Source organism: Ambystoma mexicanum, chromosome 5q (genome assembly GCF_040938575.1).
Source record: "Ambystoma mexicanum isolate Mex_15411 chromosome 5q, UKY_AmexF1_1, whole genome shotgun sequence".
Classification (NCBI taxonomy): domain Eukaryota; kingdom Metazoa; phylum Chordata; class Amphibia; order Caudata; family Ambystomatidae; genus Ambystoma; species Ambystoma mexicanum.
Window position 1 is genome coordinate 1,182,892,977 of NC_090933.1, and position 23,639 is coordinate 1,182,916,615.

The window sequence follows — 23,639 nt, forward strand, 5'->3', positions numbered from 1 at the left end:
AAGATCTCAAACTAAAACAGTGTCTTCCTCCAGATCTGATTCTTCAGAAACTTGATCAACCACACATGGTCGTACCTCACACTCTGCCTCAGCAGGTGGAGGAGACAAAGGTGTGACCTTGGATAATCTTGGGGATGTCCTTGTTGGTAGCACAGGGGTGCTGTCTGTTTATTTACTTGAGGTCTTGGGTTTCCCCTTTGCCCATTTCTTTCCAGAAATAGCAGTGAGCAACTCCTTGGAGTGGGAGTGATAGTTTCCTCTATCAACTCCTCTGGAGAGCCTCTCAAGGTCCTCTCCCTTGCAGGCTAGTGAGCTCCCGTCTCCTTTTACTGGGAGGCCTGGGGGTACTAGACACAACTCCAAGAGTTTTCAGGTCATTACCCAACAACACTCTCCCAGGCACTTCAATCTGCACACTAACAGGTATTTTGACAGTCATATCATTACACTAGATGAGAGCTGGTAACTGGGGAAGCATTTGCACAGGGCCTCCAGCTAACTTGGTGAGGCATTTGGGTGCCTTCGCAACATCCTCCACCTTGAAAAATGATTCCTCCACCACAGTTATGCTGGCTCCAGTGTCTCTGATGTGAAGACTCTCCTGGCCATTCACATGAACACTGGGCCTCATTCCGAGTATGGAGGTAGTATTTGCGCCATGACTGCCTCCCATACCGGTATCGACTCTGGTTTGGTGAAAGGGGGGCTTACCGGTCCAGTCCGACCTTGGTGGGACCGGTTAGTCCCCATTCACCAAACCATTCCCCATTCCCATTTGAGCCCCAATAGCGCTCAATGAGAATGGGGAAGTAGCTAATAACGGTACCGCAAATTGCGGTTCCGTTATTAGCTCTAAAGTCCCTTAACGGGTCCCGTCCTTAACATCTGGTCAGACTAGGCGTTAAGGAAGGGACCCGCTAATGGAACTCGGAATAGGGCGCAAAGGGATTACAGGCACCGGTGTCCTTACCGGTGCTGGTAATCCCTTTGCGCCCAACTCGGAATGAGGCCCACTATCTTTGTTTATTTATGTATTTATTTGCATTTTTAAAGCGCTCACACAGCCCGCGGGCATTGAGCATTGAGGCGCTGTTACAGGAATTGTTTTTTTTTTTTAGTTGCATAATTGTAATTTTTTTTTGGTCTTAGTTGCGTATTTATAACATGCTTAAATGCCCAGAGGTTTATAAGTGCGGACCCGGGGATCGAACCTGTGTTGCTTCGTGTCGTCTTGCTTCCTAGGCGAACACGTTGCCGGTGAGCTATTCTCCCGGATAATACTAATACTCTTTAGCATTATCTGGGATGGAATTATAGACATCTAAATTCTGTTGTTCCCACATGCCCAGGGACAGTAAAGAAGCACTAACTGAGACTCTCATGGGTTCATTAGCCAGTAGGTGAAAGTTTCCACTTGCCATAGGTACTTCTTCCTCTGTGGAGAAAGCTAAGGAGACAGTGTGGACCCCTGAAGGTTTACCCTTACATCTGGGATCCCCTTTCACATGGTCAGTTGTCCCAGAAACATAACAGTTCCCAAATGTGTTGATGATTGGGGGTTTGTTCTGACCTCCATCTGGTTTGGGTCCAGATGGTGCACTAGTCTGATTCGGTTTCCCTTGTGGTTTATCCTTATGTTGCTCTTTGTGGCCCTCGTTTGTATTGGAGGTATTTGAATTCTCTTTGGTATCTTTCTTTGGCTGCATTCCCTTATCCTTCTTCTGAGTTGCCCCGGAATCCTTCTGAGTAGCCCTGCTGGCAACCCACAAGTCAGCAGCCTTAGCTAACTTCTTTGGATCTATCTCCTTAGAATCAGCCAAGTGCTGTCTGAGCTCAAGAGAGGAGGTATCATAAATGGACTCCAACATAACAATATTTCTCATACCTTCATAAGTGTTTACTCTGTACCCCTTAACCCAACCATCTAGGTTTTTCAAACATTCACATACCCAGATAGCCCAAGGGGTACCATCATGCTTTTTGGGGGTCCTAAACTTCTTAAGGTACTGGGAAGGGGTCTTCCCAAATCTAGCAATTAAAGCTAGCTTCACACACTCATAATCCATCCTATCCACATCCCCCAACTCCATCACAACATCAGATGCAACAGTGGGTAGCCTAGAGTAGAGCCAAGGAAGAAACTGATTCCCAGTAATGTCTTGAATCCCATGGTTATATTCAAACATTGCCAACCAATCCAAAATATCAAGTTTAACCTCATACATACCCACAATTTCTTTAGGCATACACAGTCTCTTAGGACTGGACGACCTAGAAGACCCTGGGAGAGAAGCATTTTCAATCGACAACTTTTTCATCTCTAAGGAATGGTTCATCTCCATTTCTCTGAGCTTAAGTTCTTGATGCTTTTGTTCAGTTTGAGCATTTAAACGTTTACATTCCAATTCAACCCTAATCTTTTCTAGAGCAAAGAATTCAGGGCTGAGTGTAGGACCTTGTGGGGTCCCAGTGGACAAAGGTTGAGCTTGATGAGCAGGTAAGGGAGCGGTGAGGCCTAAATTATGAGACACCTCTGCCTCTTTTAACTCATCAATAATAGACATATTATCTTCCTCATTATTTTCCACATTTGCTGAGGGCTCAGGTATTTCAGACCCACAATCTAGACTTTGTTTCTCTAACAACCTTTCAATCAATTCAGACGTTTTGCCTTTAACAGAGAGATTCCTTTTTCTACACAGATTTTTCAGATAATCCACAATGTAACTAAGGAGGGTCTCCTGACTGTAGCTTTCCTTATCAGACATGATTAATATTGCTTTTTAGTGATGTTTAGCCTTGTGGTTAGTTGATCCAAGGTAATAGCATCACTCTAAGTGTAATTACTATACTTGATCCTCACCGCTGTATACCAATGTTAGGCAGAATGATATGCAGTACCCTTTGGGAACACCACACCCAATTAGGACTACAAGTGACAGTACAACTTCACATTTGGTACAAGGCTGTACTACACAGTAAAGTTCTAGCGATGGCTGAGCAGCCAGACGTATCTCAAGAGTAAATTGAGCAGTATCAATAGTTACACAAAGGACAGCAATTACTATGACTCAAACAAACACTGACTCAAGGTTTCTGAGTAAAAGAATATACATTTATTTACACATGAGTTATTAAACATTTCACTATTATCAAGCAGTTGAAAAATCACGTTACTAATACCCTACACCGCACCCAATAGATTCTGGACAAGTTAGGCTCAAAATGAAGTGTGAGCAAAATGGCACTCCAGCAATTTAAAAGGAAGGGAAAGACAAAGTTAGACAGAAATTGAGCAGCACCAACAAGTAAGTAAGGAGGGCAATCTAGAAAAAGGAACTACAGTGAGGAAATCAAATTAAAGGGGCCTGGCCCAAAGTCAATGGACCAAAGTCTTTGCAGAGGATCATGCAGTTCAGAGTAGTTCACAGTTAAGTCTTTGCCAAGAGTTCAGAACGAAGGTGGTCGGATGAAAAGTTACTTTAATGGAATGAAGAAGGACAAGCCCTCGGATTGGCGAATGATTTCTCACACTCTTGCCGCAGCTGAACGAAACGAACAACCGGTTTAGCACAGTACCTTTAAAGCAGAAGAATGCTGTAGCTGAGGCAGACATTCCTGGCAGGTCGTGCAGGCTCACGGTTCCTGAAGCGACTGTCGGAATGACAAGAAGGAGGAAGACTGGAGGGACCTGCACTGCCCAGGGAAGAAACCAGCAGCAGAGCAAAGCGACAAATAAAAGGTGCGCTCCTTAAAATGCAAGCAGAGTCCGTTCCTCCAGGCTATCCAGTTCACTGTAGGCCTGTACAGCAAATTTGACCAGATAAGGGAAGCCTGGCTAGCAGCTTGATGAACTGGTTTTTCCAACCAGCTCAAGGGGAGAAGATTACGTGCAGATCTTCCCTGTCGTCGAAGTTTGAAGATTCAGACCCGCAGCAGGGCTTCACTGGGTGGTTCAGCGGTGGTAGAGGTCCTCTTCTTTCAGCTTCTCTTTGGCTCTCTCGATCCAGTGGCGACTCTGCCTTTCCAGACCCAGAGATCTGCTTTTTATGTAGTTTTTTCCCCCATTTACACAGCCTGGCTGTCAATCACACAGCAGGGTGGCTGTCCCGCCGGGACAGTTACCACAGCCAATCATATCAGATTGCAACATGAGTCTCGATTGAGACCCTGTGCAGGACGTCCTAAACCCCTCCCTCACATCCTGTCCCCCTCAGACATACAGGCGCCTAAGGAGGGACGGCGAACAAAAGAACCAAACCTGGTTTGGCGCGCAGAGTAAAACACGAGAAAGACTTTTACAAAAAGCAATGGTGAATAAACCCAGCCTGAACCGTATATATGGTCCGGTAGGTTTAAGTTCGTGGCTACCAAGATAGCCAATACCAGGGCTATTTAAGATAGCCGCAGTAGGAACTATAGGGTAGTTACCACGGACACCAGCCAAGTCTTAATGAAAAGGGAACAAAACAATGTTCGAAGAGAAACAGACAACAAAGGGTAAGTATGAACCGTTTCCAGAACTCTATGTAAGATACTTTGTACTCGGTCTGTGAGTTTTACAAGAGACTAATAAAGTCAATGGCAACTTTACATGTTCTGAGAGACAGTAGTCAGGCTCAGAAAATGGAGTCGGAGTTGGGAAGTCTGAAAAAGACAACCCTGTGTCACTGCACTGAAGGTGCTGTGTAACTCACAGTAAAAAGATGATGCCTATGGAGGAGGTGAGGCTCCACAGTCTATGAACACAAGAAAATGTTAGACACACACAGCAAAACACATGTAAGAGTAGGAAAAAAGGCTCACACTCTTACCAGGTGAAAAAAAGAAATCCTAGAAATCCAGCAAAGCTGCTGAGGGACTCAGTAGGTAAGGGAAATTAGCCATTCTGGAGAATACTCCCTAACATCCACTGTGTTGTGCGATGATATGTGTCTTTCAACATTGGACTCTCAACCAAACACGTCATTAGCAGGAATCTTAAGCACACTATGCTGTAGACAAAATGTATAGTCAACTGCTCAGCCATCATTGTCACAGGTCACTTTGTCCCCCATGTTTGTATTAATTGTGGGAAGGTTTTGTCCATCTCACTATATATGAAAGGGACATTTGTGGATATGTGTGTGTGTGTCTGTTTGACATGTTCAGCATACTTCCCAACATGCTACAAACCTGAGAGGTGGTAAGCGGGTAGATTCCATAGTACTGACAATGTAAAAAGTATAAAATATAAATGTTTCCATTTTTTTTTAAAGCTGTCTGCTATGCTTACCCCAGCCATATGGCTCTTTGCGCTGTAGTTCTGCTGTAGTTTCACGTTCATTGTTCCTAAAGTTCAGCAGTTCATGAAAACTTCAGCAGTTCCTTGTTCCTAATAGTGTGTACAAATAAGCATTGGTTCAGTTCATTAAATAAACTTCAAACTAGGACTGAAGTAGGAATTACCATGCAAAGCACGGGTACACGTGCTAGTATAACATACACGTTGAAGTTTCTGGAACATACTTTCCACGTTGCAGAATGCTGACAGTGCAGCCCAAGCAGATGACGCTTTAGGAAAACTTCTGCCAATTATGGCTCGCAATTGAAGAATGTGCGTGTGGTCCACCTCTGGATGCTTTGGTGTCCTGAAGTGTGTGTGGCTGTCTTACAATTGAGCGGCTCCTCGCAGCAGGCCTTCATCCCGTGCCGGGGATGAAAATCTTGCTGATCCGGCGGTGGCGCACAGCACCCAATCTGCGGCGTAGCTCTAATTACAGAAGGAAAGCAGTTTCTCTTGTCCTTTGAGGTTTTGTTGGCACTTTTTGTCTTTAAGTCTTGTGTGCTTTGACACTACTGCAATGGTATAGGAAATGGCGCTAAATTGCCACAAACGAAGACCTCTCGATGTCACCAGCATCAGTTTGCAGCATGACATATTTTTTACCCGTGCTATTTTTAACAGCACTGGACCAACAGTTCAATCCACCATCTGTCACATGCGAAGGAGATGTTCAACTCTAAAGGCAGGATTTTGCTCTGCTCCAGGATTGTAATATTTATTGCAGTAGGCAGTCCTACAAAAAGGCAATATCCACATGTTGCTGAGGAGAAGAAGCAGAAGAAGAAGAGGACACATGTTTGTAATTATGTACTGATATTTACGGGCTTCCTCAAGCTTTTAAGCACTGCAATAACAGGTTGTATTTTTGCCCAAGTAATTGATAAGATGGAAATGATTAATTATTTCAGAATATTACTGTATCCGTGTCATCTAATTGACAACGTTCTCACAATACCCGTGTCTTCCCAGCCTGCACTGGGCATCCAGCCCAATAAATAATAATTAATAAGATATCTATTCTGTGTATTCCCTGTTCAGAGGTATCTGTCGGATATATCTGTGCTCACGGGTATTTATTTTACTAATGTTCATTAGACCCAGGTCTGTGCATAATAAGAATCTACAAAACATATAGTTATTTAACAAAAATCCAATCCTTAAGCTTATCCCATTAAACTTAGTTTTAAATACTAATGGGGCGCTTGCAATAAGAGACTGATGAACGCACGTGAGATGTGTGTCCTCTTAAAGGCTGATTGACTAATGAGTGGGACATAGCCAGACAGCCCCACTGTAAAAACACAATTACAAACCCCCATGATTCCTTAGTAATCAGGACTGCCAACGCCAATTGGGCATGATTTGTAAATGAGACGGTGCATTTTTTAAATTGTTTATAAAGCACAACAAGCATTGACAAAGCAAAAAGTTAAGGTTTTTATGCAGGAATTGTTTAGATGTCTGTAAGAAATTGCTATCTGTTTTACAGAGACTACTACGATGTATCTGTGTGTTATGCAGAATTACAAGGAATAAGGAACCACAATCTTGTGTTGTAATGTTGGCCCCTCCGGTTAAACATAGTGTGAGCCTGGGCAAATCAATGATTCTGCCTTTTTCTCAGTTTTTTTAAATTTTTTGTTCTGCACTAAATGAATACTGAACACCGACAGCAGAAGCAGCAGAGAAGGCTGTGTGAGTGTAGGGAGCATAGAGCATATTGCTGGGAAAGAGGGTGTGATCTGCAACAATTGTGTTTAAAATCATCCTAGGAGCTATTCTGTGTAGCATTGTAAATTGTGTACTTCTGATTATACTGGCATTTGGCAGTTGTAGCACTGCAGTGGGCCTATGACATTTCAAAAGGATTTCTATATCAAAACAGCACAGAGACAACAACATTCTGAGAGCTTGTCACCACATTTATTATCGCCTTTGCCCCACCACAATGAATTCTATAGAATACAGTACTCACCTGCCCTGTGATGTGATAGTTATGTCAAATCTTCAAGTGCCACCTCAAGCTCCAAAGTGTGCAAAAATGTGCATGTGTCAATGAACTTGTTTAGTTATATCTAGTTAGCCAAAAATGTAAATATTATATTAATTCCTTGGTACTTGATAAATCCTTGAAACACAAATACTCTTGAACTATCCCACTTAAATGTACATCAATGTTATCCAGTATAGGAAGATTCAGTTTTTAAGAGACAATTCCTCAAAATGTGTTTCCACTTTTCATAATTTATCTATGGATTATAAATGATTTAGCGCCAGCTTCCCCACAAACATGCGATGCCGTAGGGTGAGATACGTGGCCCCCGTCTGTCCACACTGAAGTTCAGAGGCGAGGGGCACTTCGCACCGTCCCAGTAGCTGGCTACCGCAGGCCAACAGAGGCTCTGCAGTGCTGTGGTATCATTGCAGTTTAGGGGTGATTCTGATATAGAGGCATTCAGTCCTAATCCCACAGATTACCCCATTGACATCTCAGCCAAGCACACACCACCAAATGTCTAAAAAAGCAGTTCCTCTCATACTAAGCAGGATTACCATATAGTGTCTAACTAACCTGTCTCACAATGGTATAAAACCACTTCACATTCCCTATTAGTGGTTTAAACAATGCAATGCTTACTGAAATCTGCTTCACAAAGACAGGAAGAGCCGGCATTGAAGCATCAAAAAGTGACGTTCCGGTGAACGCTTGGCAGCCAGAGGCCAATTATCCATGTGATAACTTTTTGGACACCTCCTGCTTGAAACCCAAAGAGCCAGAAGGATTGTGATGTCCCACTTGCACAGTCTGTATTCATACTGAAAATTTAGATCAAGCAAGCTTTTGTCCTTCTGCTCCTCTAAAGGTTTCTGTCCTCCCTGAGCTCACCTTAGGACACATGCATTATGATTTGACAGGTGTACCACCCCAGTCAAATGTCCCACCTTCCACTGTCCTTGGAGTCGGAGCCAGAACCGAGAGCTGCATCGGACTCCCTCCTGCCTCATTGGGTAAGTAAAAAAACAATAAGGGTAGTGCTATTTCACTAGCTGCTCAAGGGCCTCCCACTTATTTTACACCTCTCATTTATCTTCACAGTGCCAAATTAGAGTCAAGTTCAAAAGGTCAACACAGTCTTCTTTCACTGCTGCTTATGCCCAGCCCAGTCGTTGGCTGTGGTTTCCCTGGGGAGTAGGAAGGGACAATGGGAATCGTGTTTATCCATTCAAGCACATCACTAATTAGATGATGAGGCATTTGGATACCTTATGAGAGCCATAGTTACTCCTTCCATGGGTAACATGCCTTAATATCATACAGTTTCTACACAATCCTCCATCTTGAGGTATAAGTGATGACTATAAAACACCACTTTCCCAAAACTGATATGACACAACAATGCCACATTCGACATATATAGGCATTTAGTTGGGGCTCCTAGAAAAAAGAAGAGCCCCTTGTTTTTTATACACAAGATATTTACAAGAAAATTGTTTTCTATAAGTTCAATAAAACAGAACATGATAGCTTAAAACAATGTTTGTTTTACTGCAATCTTAAGGAAACCCACAACTCAACTAGTAAAGTCTTGAGATTGCTTTAATAAAGCTGTGAACTCTACCTCATATAATATTTCCCCTTTGTATGGCACTTTCAGCCACTACCTTTTTGGCTTTCTAAAAATACAACTAAGAAACTCTATATATATATATAATACAGCCTGTTTTTCTGCATCACCTGGTGATGGATTTAGGCAGCCATACAATAAAAATACAATAAACCTGCTTGATAGTGCAGCCATATAACAAGAATGCTTTGGCCACAGGTTTCTTCACCCCCTTTCAGTAAATACTAAAAAAAAGGCTTATCCTATAGATGTATTCATTCATAGCACTTACCTGTGCCAATGCTCTTGACTGTAGAGTTGTCATTGGAACACATTCCTGATGCTTTCCCTTCATTATGAGCACTCTACAGCCTTGTTAATGTTTACAATTTTCCATCCAGCACCAATCATGCATGCTCTATAAATGAGGAAAATTTTACTTCCAAACCCGTGATGTGCAGTAGTTTGAAACTGCTGATGACAGCCTGTGAATCGGTCTATAGTTGTACGCAGGATGGTGTTGCAATGGTTGGTCAGTGATAACCAAAGACTCGCTAAATGTATGTAGCAGACATTATATAAAGAACGTGTCTGCCATGGACCCTCACGAAACAAAAATGTTGTTAACAAAAGAAAAACAAGCTTTGGCAATGCCGAATGGTGTTTACTGCTGTTCTTTGCATTTTGGATTTATAGGCACGAGGGTGCAAGGAGAAGAGTGCAAAGTTACAATGGGGGATGGGATAAGGGGTGCAGGTGGGCAATAGAATGAGAAGGGGTATTAGTCAAGGGAGGAAGCCATTGATAGAGCGTGCCATCATGATGAGCAAGAGGAAACATAAGTGAGAAATAAAGCAAGAGTGTGAGAGGAAGGATAAGAGGGGAGATGGAGAGGAGGTCAGATGGGTGGGTGGGGGAATAGAAGAGGTAGAATGCAGTAGGGTGGTGGAAAAAAGGGTGTAGGCTTGGTGGTGGGGGTAAAGATTAAGGAGGTAGATTTGAGTAGAGAAAGAGGGGGTAGGATGGATGGCGGTAGAGAAGGGGGTAGGGTGGGTGGGAGTATATAGAGATACAGGCGGTAGAGCAGGTGGATGGGGTAGAGAGAGGTGTTGGGGTGGTTTGGTGGTGGAAGAAAGGGTGAGAGTAGGTTTGGTGGGGGTAGAGAGAGTGGTAGTGTGTTGGGAGAAAAGAGAGTTGGGTAAGGAGGGCGTGTGGTGGTGATTAGAGTGGGAGTACGGAAGCTGAATGGGTAGGATGTGTGAGGGTAGAGAGACAAGATTGGGTGAGCAGGGGTAGAAAGAGTGGTGGTAGGGTGAGTGAGGATAGAAAGAGTGTGGGTAGAGTGGGTGGGTGTTAAAAGACTAGGGGTAGCATGGATGGTTGGGGTAGAAAGACTGGAGGAGGCGTGGGTGTGATAGAGAGAGTTGCTATGCTGAGAGTTGGGGAACGTGGGTGGTTGAGGGTAGAGCGAGTTGGGTCCAGTGGGTAATGTTAGGGAGAATTCTCAATATGTGATAATTTCCCTTACCTTTTGAGACCCCCAGCAACTTTGCTGGATTTCTAGGATTTGATTTTTTTACCTGGATAGAGTGTGAACCTTTTTTTCCCATTCTTTCATGTGTTTTGATGTGTGTTTTACTTTTGTGTTCTTTGGTTATGGTGTTTTAAACAAACTCCATGGCATCATCTTTTCTCTGTGTGTCACACAGCACCTCCGACTCCCCAAGGTTTAAATACCTTCTCTGGGACTGACTACTGTCTCCCAGAGCATGTAAAGTTACATTGACTTTACTAGTCTCCTTAAATTTACTGACCCAGCACACACTATCTTCTTATAGAGTGATGAAGGGGTTGCTTAGCTTCCCCTGAGTCAAAACACTCATGTAACAGTGAAATGTTACCTTTTCCTATTTTAAATGGCTGGTGGCAGTGGTTTAGATCAACTACCGTTATTTTTCGCGGCCGCTAATAACGGTAGCTCAAAATCAGGGGTAGCCATGTTTTTCAATATGGCGCCCAGACCTATCTGTAAAAACAGACTCCGGACATCTTTTTTTGCCATTTCTTTTAGGAAAAGTCTTTCTTGTGTGTAACTCTGCGCGCCAAATGAGGTTTGATCCCTTTGTTCATGCCCTTTGGCGGGCTTCTGTGCTGAATTCCTCTTCTGGTGCCAGAGTGTCTGGGGTGGACAGGAAGTGAGGGAGGTGCCCGAAACCCCCTGTGCTTAATCTCCTAGGAGACCTGAATGCACTCTGATGTGATTTCATGGCTGACTGTCTGGCAAGAACAGCCACCCTGCTGTGTGACCAGCCAGGCTGGAATAAATCAGGAATAAATCGGGGGAAACTGTTTAAAAGCAGGTCTCTGGGACTTGGAAAGCAGAGTTGACCACTGGAATGAAAGAACCGAAGAGAAGAGGAAGGAAGATGACTGCTGCAACTCCTGGACATCCGGTGAAGTCCTGCAGGTCAGAATTGCCTGAAACTCTGATGACATAAAAGCCCTTCAGGGTTAACTTCTTTGGTGGGAACAACCAACTCGCAAGCCACCTGTACACCGTCCTATTCTGCTTGAATTTCTTCAGAGTGATGTTGAAAACCGGATAGCCAGAGGGAAGGAAACCAGGGGTACTTTAAGGCACTCACACCTTAAACCGATGTCTTGCTACAGCTTTTGGCCTCTTCCCTGGGCAGTGCTGGACCCTCCCGACATCTTTCTTCTTGTCCCCATGACTGAAGCACAGGAACAGCGAGATGTGCTTGAACTGCCAGGAACAACTGCCTCAGCTAAAGCTTTTTTATTGACAAGGTAATCTTTTCGGCCATCGAGAAAGTGTGTGAAACTTTCCTCAACTACAAAGGCTTGTCCTTCCCTTAACATTAGCCTAGCGAAATCTTTTAAAAATCTGTGGCAAAGACTTAACCGTTACTTACCAGAACTGTATTATCCTATGCAAAAGACTCTGAACCATTGACTTTGGCCCAGGCCTATTGAGAAGAATTGCTGGTTGTATCTAACTGAAACCCTTTTCCCTGCCTATGAATGTATTTGGGTTGTCTGTTCTTATAACCTTGTCTTTTCCCTCCTTTATTAAGTATCTGAAGTGCCATTTTGCTCCCACTTAATTTTGGAGATAAACTTGTTCATGTACTTACCAGTTGGATTTGTGTGGTTTATTAGTGTGTGATATTGATCTGCTTGTGCTAGTGTAATGTTTTCTAACTGACTGAGCAAATAAATATATATTCTTTTACCAAGAAACCTTGAGTAAGTGTCTATTTGAATCACTGTATTAGTTGGTCCTTTGTGTAACTTGTTCTACTGCTCACTCAACTCTTGAGATAGGCCTAGCTGCTTAGCCACTGCTACCACATAACTGTGTAGTACAGGCTTGTACCAAAGGTGAAATGTACTGACACTTGTAGTCTTAATTGCCTGCAGTGTTCCCCAAGGCTACTGCAGGTGATCCTTCCTAACAAGTAAGGGTATAGAGAGTGGAGGTAGGGTGGATGAGGGTAGAGTCAGGGTTGGGTGGGGGTAGAAATACTTGGGTTTGGGTGGGTGGGGTAGGGGTAGACAGTGGGCATTGAAAGAGTGGGGGTACGGTGGGTGGTGGTAGAATTACTGGGGGTAGGGTGGGTGGGAGTAGGAAAAGTGGAGGTAGGGTAGGTGGTGGTAGAAAGAGATGTGATACGGCAGGTGTGGTAAGAGAATTGGAGTAGGGTGGGTGGGGGTAGTGAGTGGGGGTAGGTTGGGTAAGGGTATAGATAATCAGTTAGAGTGGGTGGCGGTAGAGAGAGTGGCTTAGGGTAGGTGGGGAGAGAGAGTGTAGGTCTGGTGGGTGAGTGGGGGTAGGGGGTTTGAGGGTAGAGAGAGTGGGCATAGAGAGAGTGGATGGGGAAGGGTGGGTTAGGATTGAGAGAGTGGAAGGGAGTAGGGTGGGTGTGTTGAGAGAGAGTGGTGGTAGGGTGGGTGGGAGTGTCGAGGGAGAGTGGTGGTAGGGTGGGTGGTAGAAGAGTTATGGTATGGTGGGTGGTTGGGACGAGAGAGTGGTGGTAGGGTGGGTGGGTGTGGTGAGAGAGAGTGGTCAGTGAGATAGAATGGTGGTAGGGTTAGTGGGTGTTGATAGATTGGTGGTAGGGTGGATGGGGTGGGAGAGAGTGTTGGTTGGGTGGGTAGAAATGGGATTAAGTTGTAATTAACAACACTAGAACGCTCCACTGCTTCACCTCACAAATGTGTTAAACTCACAGAGTATCTAAAACACATGCATAAAGCAGGGTAAATAGCATTTGTGTGTTTTTATTATGGGGGAGGCTACCAACATATTTGTGTAAGGTCCATCTGTATAAGAAGGAATCCACAAACCTCTGCCTTGGTAAGCAGATGATTATCCCAATTGGCAGTAGGGACTGCATCCATGTCGAAAGCCACTTGCTGAGGATGCATATGGCCAATATCTGCTGTCCGCACCCACTCCGGCATTAATTTGCCTTGCTATGCAATTGCCTATGCATCGAATCACCATTATCCGACCATTCTAAAATGTCCAACACCACACGAGTGCCAGTCACCTAGCAATGCTCAACAACAAGGCCCCGATTATCCTGATTGGCTGCCCTGCGCTATTTTTCCATCCAATTCAGTTCGCCGGCAGGCAGAAGCCGGCCAACTCCAGAAGGCCACTCTAAAAGGCCAGCTTCCTGTCTGTGCCACTACGAGTCACAGGGCCACCCTACGCTGCAGGAAACACAGATCTTCTGACCCCATCACAGGGTAAGCTCACCAGCCTGCTGAATATCATATGACAATTGAATGAACCCTTGCTGATAGTTTACCATGTCTGGATATCATGCACCCTGTTGCATACAGGTCCACTACCTCTGCTAGTGCATCTTGCTACTGCCATACACATACATGCTGACAGTGTAGCATCCAGACTCGCCGCCACCATTGTGCCCATAGTGATGTTGCCACCCCATAACAACAATTGTTCAGTACCGCCCCGTTCCCAAAATCGATTGTGCATATAATTGATTGTTGCATATAACTGGGATTGCTGCCACCTATGCCTATATCTGACTGCTACCATCCCCTGACTATAATTGTGTACTGTAACCCGTTGCTTAAAACTCAGTGTTGTTCATAACTGTACGCCACCACCCCCGTGCCCATAAATTGATGGCTGACACCCCATGACCACAATTGCTCAGTGCTGCCCTGTGCCTAAATTTGATTGCTACCTACAATTGATTGCTGACCTGTGCCTATAATTGATTGCTACCCATAATTGATTGCTGCCCTGTGCCTATAATTGATTGCTACCTATAACTGTTTGCTGACCTGTGCCTATAATTGATTGCTACCCATAATTGATTGCTGCCCTGTGCCTATAATTGATTGCTACCTATAATTGATTGCTGACCTGTGCATATAATTGATTGCTACCCATACTTGAATGCTGCCCTGTGCCTATAATTGATTACTGCCTATAATTGATTGCTACCCATAATTGATTGTTGCCCATGCCTGTAATTGATTGTTACCCAGAACTTATTGCTGACCTGTGCCTATAACTGATTGCTACCCATAATTGATTGCTGCCCTATGCCTATAGTTGATTGCTGCCTATAATTGACTGCTTCCCGGTGCTTAAAATTGTTTGTCGCCTATAATTGATTGCTGCCCTGTACCTATAATTGATTGCTGCCCTGTGTCTATAATTGACTGTTGCCTAAAATTGATTATTGCCCATAACTAATTGTTGCCAGTCCCATGTCTGGTTCTACTACTATGCCACCCTATATCCACTACTGACTGCTGGTTCACACAGTTCTAATACTAACTATTGCTGCTTCTCGTGCACCGCACCTTGCATCATGGCCAACATTGCACCCCGAACCCTCAGCACTTATCTCTCCTACTCCCTTCTTTCCATCCTACTCCACCAAACCCATACACCCTAAACCTATCACCCACATAAACACACCGTAGCACTACAAGCTCAAGAAAATACTAGGCCTCCGTTCCAGATATTCACCCAAAACTTTACAAAACCATGACAATCAACAAGCCATAAACGGCCCTAAACTGACCACCAACTCAATCAGTCACTGCACACCCAAATTGAAACCCGCTTCCACCACTATGAAAGCAGCTAAAAGTAAAAACGTGAACTCAAACCCCACGCCACCCCCAAACCTACAATGTGCATTCATCAATGCCAGATCACTCCCTGCTCACGCCACAGAAATTCATGACCACCTAACCAACCTCGACCTTGACATCTTTGCCATCACTGAAACATGGCTCCGCAATGACGCCGGCTCTGCCATCTCATTAGCTATCACACCAGGATACTCCATCCTTAGACAAAACAGAACACTAACCACAGGCGGGGGAGTAGCCCTTATAGTCAAGGATCACATAGAAATAGGACAACTCTCCTCCGAACTCGGAGAGAACATCGACTCCCTCACCACCAAGATTTCACAATCTCTTAACACCACCATCACCATTAACCTAGCGTACCGTCCACCAGGCCCAATGTCGGACTTCCAGGACAACCTTACACACCCGCTAGGTGAAAGCCTTAAAACAACTACCAAAACTATCCTTCTAGGAGACCTTAACCTGGGACTCCATGACCGGAAATATAGACCTTCCACAGCATTAGCACAAGTACTCCAAGAGCTGGACTTTTACCAAAACAATACACTCTCCCACTCGCTGCAAAGGACGCACACTTGACTGGGTAGCGGACCACAACTGTGGCGTCGACATTAGCTCCATCACACCCACCCCATGGTCCGACCACTCCCTTATTCACTTCCTCATCCCCACCCCCACTAACTCAGTGAAAAAACTCAGTCCAGCACCTACAGCCATGGCCAGAAGTGCCAAGAATTTTACTAAAGAAAGGATCTCTCCTTACCTAGACACCCTCTCTACCAACCCCCCTGCCACCTTAGACCCAGTCGTACTGGCAGGCATCTACAAATCCACCATTAGCTCCGCTATAGATATCTTTGCCTCTCTCCAAAAGAGAAAATCAAAAATACCAACCACTCCAACACCTGGTATGGCAAAGCTCTCCCAGCACGTCCTCATCATCCTCATATAAATCATTGGCTACCCAATACAAAAAAGCCATCATCTCAGATAAATCTGCATCCTATGATGACAGAATCTCCATTGCCAGCTCAGAATCCAAAGAGCTCTTCGCCATCTTCAAGGAACTATCCACACCAGCCACAAAGTCTCAAGAGATTGTTAAGGATCAAGCATGGTGCAACACCATACAGTCCACCCTCCTAAACAAAACTGAGCTCCTTCAAACAAAAATCCTTGCCCACCACAAAAATCTCACTGAGCACACCCAATCAGCCTCTCACACTGTTACAGTGACTGAGAACAAAAAGAAAAATCCCATTACACCATTCAAATTCAGAGAAGTCTCTGAAATAGAGGTAATTGATATTGTTAACAAAATCAATCCCTCCAACTGTAAAGGCGACGCCTGCCCCACTAAACAAGTTAAAGATTGTTTAGAAACACTTCCACCGCTTCTCCAAACTTTCATTAAGGCATCTTTCAACTCTAACTCTGTCCCAGACAGCTTAAAAGAAGCCTGGGTGCACCCTCTTCGCAAAAAACCTACCCTAGATCCTGAAAATGCCAACAACTATAGAACTATCATGACCGTTCTCTTCTTGCTCAAGATTCTGGACAAGGTGGCGGACACGCAAATCCAGAAATACTTGGAAGAAAACCATATGTCAGGGAAAAGACAATCGGGTTTCCGCCTGGGACACGGGACCGAATTGGCCTTAATAGATCTTAAAATTCAACTCAATGATATTATGGACAAAGGCAAACCAGCACTCCTGCTGGATCTATCCGCGGCCTTTGATCTGGTCAACCATGACATTCTAGGCACGCAACTCAAAAACAAAGCTCACTTCTCTCCTGAAGCCATCTCTTGGGTCACATCCTTCCTCAATGGTCGACTCATGAACGTTTTTTCTGATTCAGCAAGCGCCACCCCCACCACAATACACTGTGGAGTCCCACAAGGCTCTTGCACTGCCCCCACTCAATACAACATCTTTGCCCTCCCACTGTTTAATGATCTGGATCGTTGTCACATAGCATACACCAACTATGCTGACGATACGCAAGTCCTACTCCCCCTCACAGGCATCGATGAACAAGATGCTGCGGCACTAAGTAAGATCTACACAGCCATCCAAACCTGGATGGCAGCCAACGGCCTCTGCCTAAACGGGGACAAAACAGAGATCCTCCTAGTTGGCACCAAATAAACTTTAAACAACTCCTGCCGCAATACAAATCCTTTAATATTGATAACTCAACTATCACAGTCTCCTTGACTCGACACTTTCCATGACACGGCAGGTCAATGCCATAGCTTCCTCTGCTGCGCTTACCACTAAGGTAATCAATGCTGTGAAACCCTTCCTTTCCACAAATAACTGCCTGTCAATAGCCAGAGCCACAGTAGGCACCAAATTGCACTACTGCAATGCCCTCTTCCTGGGCACGTCTACAAAAAACCTAGAACAATGCCCTGAGAGCAGCTCTGAGCATCCCAAAAAGGGAACACATCTCCCAAGCCAGAAAAGAGGCCCACAGGCTACCAATAAAAGCACATATCCTCTTCAAATCCATGGCCATCACCCACAGATGCCTCTCCTCCGACGCTCCACCCTATCTTTCCGAAAGCATCACCTGCAATACATCCACCAGACCCACCAGGTCGCACCTGACTAACCAGACTTATGTACCCACATTCAAAAGAAGTAAAGCCGGAGGATCCAGCTTCCAACACTTAGCACCTAAAAACTGGAACGCTCTCCCCACTGCACTAAGGAACGAAAAACCATACCATGCATTCCGCAGACTACTCAAAACCATTCTCGTCAACTAACCCTCTCCACCCTCCTCCCTTACGACTGTATGTTACAACTGTATGTATCTATGGTATGACTTCACAAAAGTACTGTACCCAGTGTTTGTAAGTAACACCCTCTACTATTTACCTGCTGTGATCTATGAACCATGTATGCTATGTGCCAAATATGCCTACTTTCAGCGCCACGATGCCCCCGGCAGATGTGCGCTACACAAATCCAAGTAAATAAAATAAAAAATAAAAATAATACTAATATTTCCCTTTTTTAATAGAATTCGAAATGTGAAAAGGGTTCTGCAAAGATAAAGAGCAGATTTTTGGAAGCAGGCATAGGCTATCACTTAATACTTGCATGCTACGATGTGATTTGCTATCATATCAGAAACATGCCTGTTCATTCTCTAATGTACTGTTATAGTGACTTTGAGTGGGCATTATCATTGGCTAATTACTCTCAGTCGAGTTATGGTTTCCATGCTATAGGCAATTGCCTCAAGCGAGGCAGCGAGTTAAGGAAACGCCTGCTGCAACATTCAATGAGGTTGTTGGCACAGATGCTGTGATAGCCAAAGCATACCGTGTGCATTCACTGTAAATAATTAATTAACAAGGTCTGGTTAAAAAAAATGCCTTATAGCACAGAAACTCAGCTGAAACAGCTCATATACGATTTGCTTCACTGTGCATCCTATTAGTTGTCACAAACTGAAGTTAAAGTGATCTGGGGACTGATTACAGAAGGCAGTGGAGTGTACCTTGCCTGGCATACAGAGCACAGGGCTCGCCAGACACCCAGGAGGCATGCATCCCATTAGAGAACACATTTCGCACACGAACAGCACAGTATATTATGCTGCAGGTGGCCGGTGTGCAGACGGTGCATTCACTCTAATACTAACAATCCTTGCCCATTGGTCAAATATGTCATTTAAGGGATGTATTTTTTTTTTAAAAACGCTGTGAATATGTGTACCCCCTTAACACATGCATATTAATGTCCATTAACCCATGATGTCTGACTAACACTATATGTAAATAATGCTTTGTTCTCTATACGCTTGACATGAGTAACCCGTTTATGTAACAGCTCCTTGATGCCTCTGGGCTTATAAATGTAAAAATAAATAAATAAATACCCTTCATTCACTGACAACATCCGGACACTGCCAAATTCACTAAACTACATCTTGTTCCCCCATTCGTTTGGGAAACATTCATTAACTTTAAACAATTGCCTTTTTGTGAACCTGGCACAACAATGCACATTCATTAATGCTAACTTTTAAGTAAAGTGCATCAACAAACATATGCCCCGGCATTTGGCCCATACGGGATCTCCATGTGTATTCCCCGGGCCATAATCATATGTAGGACACATATGCTGGTAGTGTTGGTCTCAAGCAAGTCGAATTAACAAAAAAAAATGTCTATCACTTACACATTTTGTGAACAGGCATCACTCATAATGTTCCCCTCGGTCACTATATGCGTTTTCCTTATTTAAGCAATATAACCCGAGCGGCAGGGGCATTACCGACTCAGGTAATGCCCCGGGGCATTACCTGAGTCGATAATGCCCCCGCCGCAAGGGTTATATTGCCATTAATACCCCGGTCCACATTATGTGCGTGACCGGGGCACTAAAAGCATTTTTTTCTGTCCTGAAACACTGCAGCGTTTCGGGACAGAAAAAAAAAAAAAAAAAAGAAACGGCCAAGAAAATGGCCACCATGGAAAGGGAAAACGGAGTCCGTCTTCTCTTTCCATGGCGGCCATCGGGAGCGGATGCGCTGGGAACACAAGTGTTCCCAGCGTGTCCGCTCCCGAAAGAAAAAAAAGAAGCAGAAGGTAAGTGGGGTTGGGAGGGAAGGAAAACAAAGAAAGAAAAAAAAACGTACCTGCGTCCCTGATAAGGGACGAGGGAAGCCTCCAGCCGTGTGGAGGCGTGGAGCGGGGATGGCCCCGCTCCGAGTTTACACACGGCTGGAGGCTTCCCTCGTCCCTCGCCGGGGTAGCAGGAACAAGCAGGTAAGTGGGAGTAGGGGGGAGGAGGGAGGAAAGGGAGTTTTAAAAAAAAAGCCTTACCCAAGTCCTCGGTGGGGGGCGAAGGCAGCCTTTCAGTCGCGGGGAGGCTTGGAGCGGGGATGGCGCCGCTTCGAGCCTCCTCATTGGCTGAGGGCTGCCACGCCCCCCCGCCGAGAACAAGGCGGCTGGAATCCCGGCCGAGAATCGAAGGATTCTCGGCCGGGTAAGGACCCGGCGAGAGCCAATCAGAATGCGTGTTGCATTCTGCTTGACTGTCTCCGGGTACTAATAATGAATATAGAACAACCCCCCCCTCTTTTTCTCTACAGATCAAGTCCTAAAAGTTAAAGTGGAAGGACTCATCAACAAACACAATAGGAAGTGATGTCGCCAGAAATTAGCATATCAAGGTAAAATGTGCACATTTCATTCAAATGGCTTTGCATAACCACCCAAATTGCAGAGGACGAATGGCCTTTGCCTTTCATAAGATCAACAAACACACAAAACCAAGAGAGGATATTTTCTTCTAATAGTGTTTTTGAAAACGTTAAAAGGTGTGCATGTTTTAAACTCCAAGAAGCAATACAAACGTTTTCCCTGGAATTTGCAGTACTGTAACGGGACATTTCACCTTTAGTTGTTTGCTATTTTTATAGAGTAGAGTGCAGTGGTGAAGTGTCTGGCCTACAAACCTGACTACTGTGGTTCTGAGGTTGTCTTTGATTCATAAATTCAAAGAGGACATTCAATATTTCTCATTTTAGCTGGGGGGACTGGGTCCACCCTCTGAAAAGAGGGGGTGGACTCTGTCCCCCCTACCCCCGCATGCACTCGTGACACGAGCACTGCCCTGCAACACTCACTGCCATGGCTACTTTGTCAATTGCAAGCTTACCATGAAAACAAAGCCAGGCACCAACACGTTATTGCCTACGTGAGGGAAGGGTTTAATAGCCAAGTTGTATGGGCTTTTTCGAAGTGTCAGAGCTTTGGGTGTCGATGGAGGTAACTCCCACACTGGATTTTATTATAAATAATTATGGAAAATTGATCTGGTTTTGATATTTCGAGTGCAGTCTGCTTCTCGGTCAGAAACTCTGCAGTTTGGATTGTAGCAATGTAGAGCCAAACCGATGCAAAGCGGCTTGAGGTAGGCAGAAGTAGGCAGAGCGGTAGCCTGACAACCAATGAGGAATATGTACGGCCAGTCAGCCGCGCTCCCATTAATCAAGATGGAGAAGTATTCTAGCAGCAGGGTTGTGATCATACTGGAATTTGTTGTGCAGGTCTTCTGGGGCGTAGAGGTAAACATGGTTTGTTTTTTTTGAGCCAAGAGAGCACAAGTACTGTAGTGGCCTAAACTCATTGAGAAGAGGAACAGGTACCCAAAGACCTTCAGAAGGTGAAAAGAAAACATGACCACTGAATTTAATTGGAGTCTAGTATGATCCCGAGCCTATGTTAATGTTTTGTTTCAGTTACTAGAGAATTAGGGTCATCGTGAGTCACCTTTAACTGAGCAACATAGGACATTGCTGGTAACTGATTTCTAAGTAAAGGCTTTTGAGGATTATTAGGTCGTCTTTGGTGTAGCTGCTGAAAGTGAGGCTAAAGGATGGACGCAATAGAGTAAAATGCATTTCCAGAAATTGGGTGGGGCTCTGGAGACTCCATTGGGAGCTTAAGAGGGGTTCAATAATTTTATCTATTTAGAGGAAGGAAGGTGATTGGGAATATCTTGGGGAGGGACAAAAGTCTTCAATGTTACAGTCGGATTCAGATCCACATCTGGACTAGTCAGTTGATTATGGGTGGATGGCAATCTGTATTAATACTGAAAGAAAGTAGTCGAGGGCTGAGGGCAAATGTTGTATACATGAGTGCCAGATTTGTTTGGACATTGTAGGTGGGTCTGAATGGTGATTTGGGGACATAATATATATGTAATCCAACTAATGTATCTTCCAGATTGATATTAGCTTCTACAAACTCCAGTAGCAATAGCTAGGGTATCTTTCAATTGATTTAGGCGGGAAAGCCTGATAGCTACAGATATGTATTTGTTTGCAAATTTGTGTTGATAGTGTTGGGTACATGTTTCTCAGGTAATTATGTTATGTTATTGTAGCGTTCTGCTTTATGCAGAACTGAAATGTGCAGCGTGGAATTTGGAATGTAGGAGGGTAGAGAAGTAGAAGCAGTTGAGAGAGCAGAGAGAGCCTGTAAGGAGGGGCCGGTGGAGCGCTTGGCAATTCACGTAATCAGAAATCAACTTACTGTTGTGCCCAGCAGCATGATTTCACTGGCGACAAGCTGTTGTGGTGCCAGCAGCACCACAAGTAGCTAGCCACCATGTTCACTCCCATGCAGGAGAGGCACTTTGCTCTGTGTGCGAGCCGGTCTTCAGGAAGCCTCCTATGCTGGTGGATTTGCATTCTGTGTTTGCAGAGGTTCCCTTTTGTGATTCCCTAGGTGAGGGAGGCCTGCCAGGAGGATTGGGGAGGTCTGCACATCCAGTGTGTCCTTTGACTTCAATGAGAAAAAAATATTGGCTTGCTGCAGACAATCAATCTGTTGGAAGTAACTATACTCCTGTGTTTTCTGATGTTATGGAATTGAAGTCGGAGAATAGGAAACCAGTTTTCAAACTAACACACTCCTATGATAATTATTCTAATTCAGAAAATAATGCTGCAGAAGGCCATCAGAAACATGTGCTCTCTATTAGGGTAGAATAGAACGTTGCAAAATACTCGGGCAACGCTAAAAGAACTGGCTCATCTCACATGGGAGCATTGTGCTTCAACAAGACGCAGAGATAATGCTTATAACTATCTCTACTAAAAACACCATCAACCTTTGTCAAATTCTGAATAGTATGGGTAATCCCCAGCTTGCCCTGCAGAGTAATGTGGCATTGGAATCAAAGTGGGTTCAGCATTATGGAAGTTTCTTTGGGGTACAGGATGGAAAGACCATGGATCTCTTGTTGCCTGATCCAAGAGAGTGTGTAGTTCCCTTTGATAAGGAAGATATACTTACAGGGATCAGGAAGGCTAGTGGCTCGAGGGCCACAGGCCCTGATGGGTTGAGAAACTGTATGCTGAAGTCTGCTCCAGATGATTGAGCAGAGGTTTGCATGATATTGTTCACTTAAATAAAGAAGGAAAAAGAGGTTCCACAGTCTTGGAAAGCAGCCATATTGGTGCCGATCTTCAAGAAGGGCAATAGGGCTGATCCTAAAAACTATCACAGTATTGCCCTCCTTGATGTTCTGGGACAGGTTCTGCTTCGCTGTACTTGGTGCGGTTGAGGGAGTGAAGTCTGGGAATTGCGACTGTCGAGAAGCAGGGTTTCTGAAAGAAGGTGGTTGTAGACTACATTTATTGCTGATAAATCTATTGAAAATCAAAGCAATATGAGATGGTACTAAAATATATTTAGCATTTATAAACCTGGCTGAGGCATTTGAAGGCATAGTAGGGATCTGCTTTGGAAGAAGTTGTCAAGGATTTACACACAAAAAATGTACCAGGTAAGGTTAAACCAAGTGGCCATCTGTCCGTAAGGATTTGTACACATAGAGGCCTAAAGCAGGATTGCCAGCTGGCCCCACCCTATTTAACCTGTTCATCTCTGATTTGAGAGAGATGATGGATTCCTAAGGCTCCTTTCCACCTAGAATAAACAGTAATCCAGTGTGCTGGATGTTGTATGTAAATGATTTGGTCATTTTAGACCAAAA

The 23,639-nt window shown here is 44.5% G+C and overlaps 1 protein-coding gene across 2 annotated transcripts in view; it reads right to left on the bottom strand.

Moving 5' to 3' along the window:
• Nucleotides 1-23,639, bottom strand: part of LOC138497940 (uncharacterized) — a 195,580-nt gene that overhangs the window by 111,369 nt on the left and 60,572 nt on the right. Inside the window, exon 2 of one of the 2 annotated variants that reach the window (XM_069621677.1) lies at nt 5,276-6,086. The exons of the other annotated variant lie outside the window; for it this stretch is intronic. Within the exon in view, the coding sequence (XP_069477778.1) occupies nt 5,276-5,326 (51 nt within the window). The 5' untranslated portion in view covers nt 5,327-6,086. The remainder of the gene's footprint in view (nt 1-5,275; nt 6,087-23,639) is intronic. 2 annotated transcript variants of the gene reach the window in all.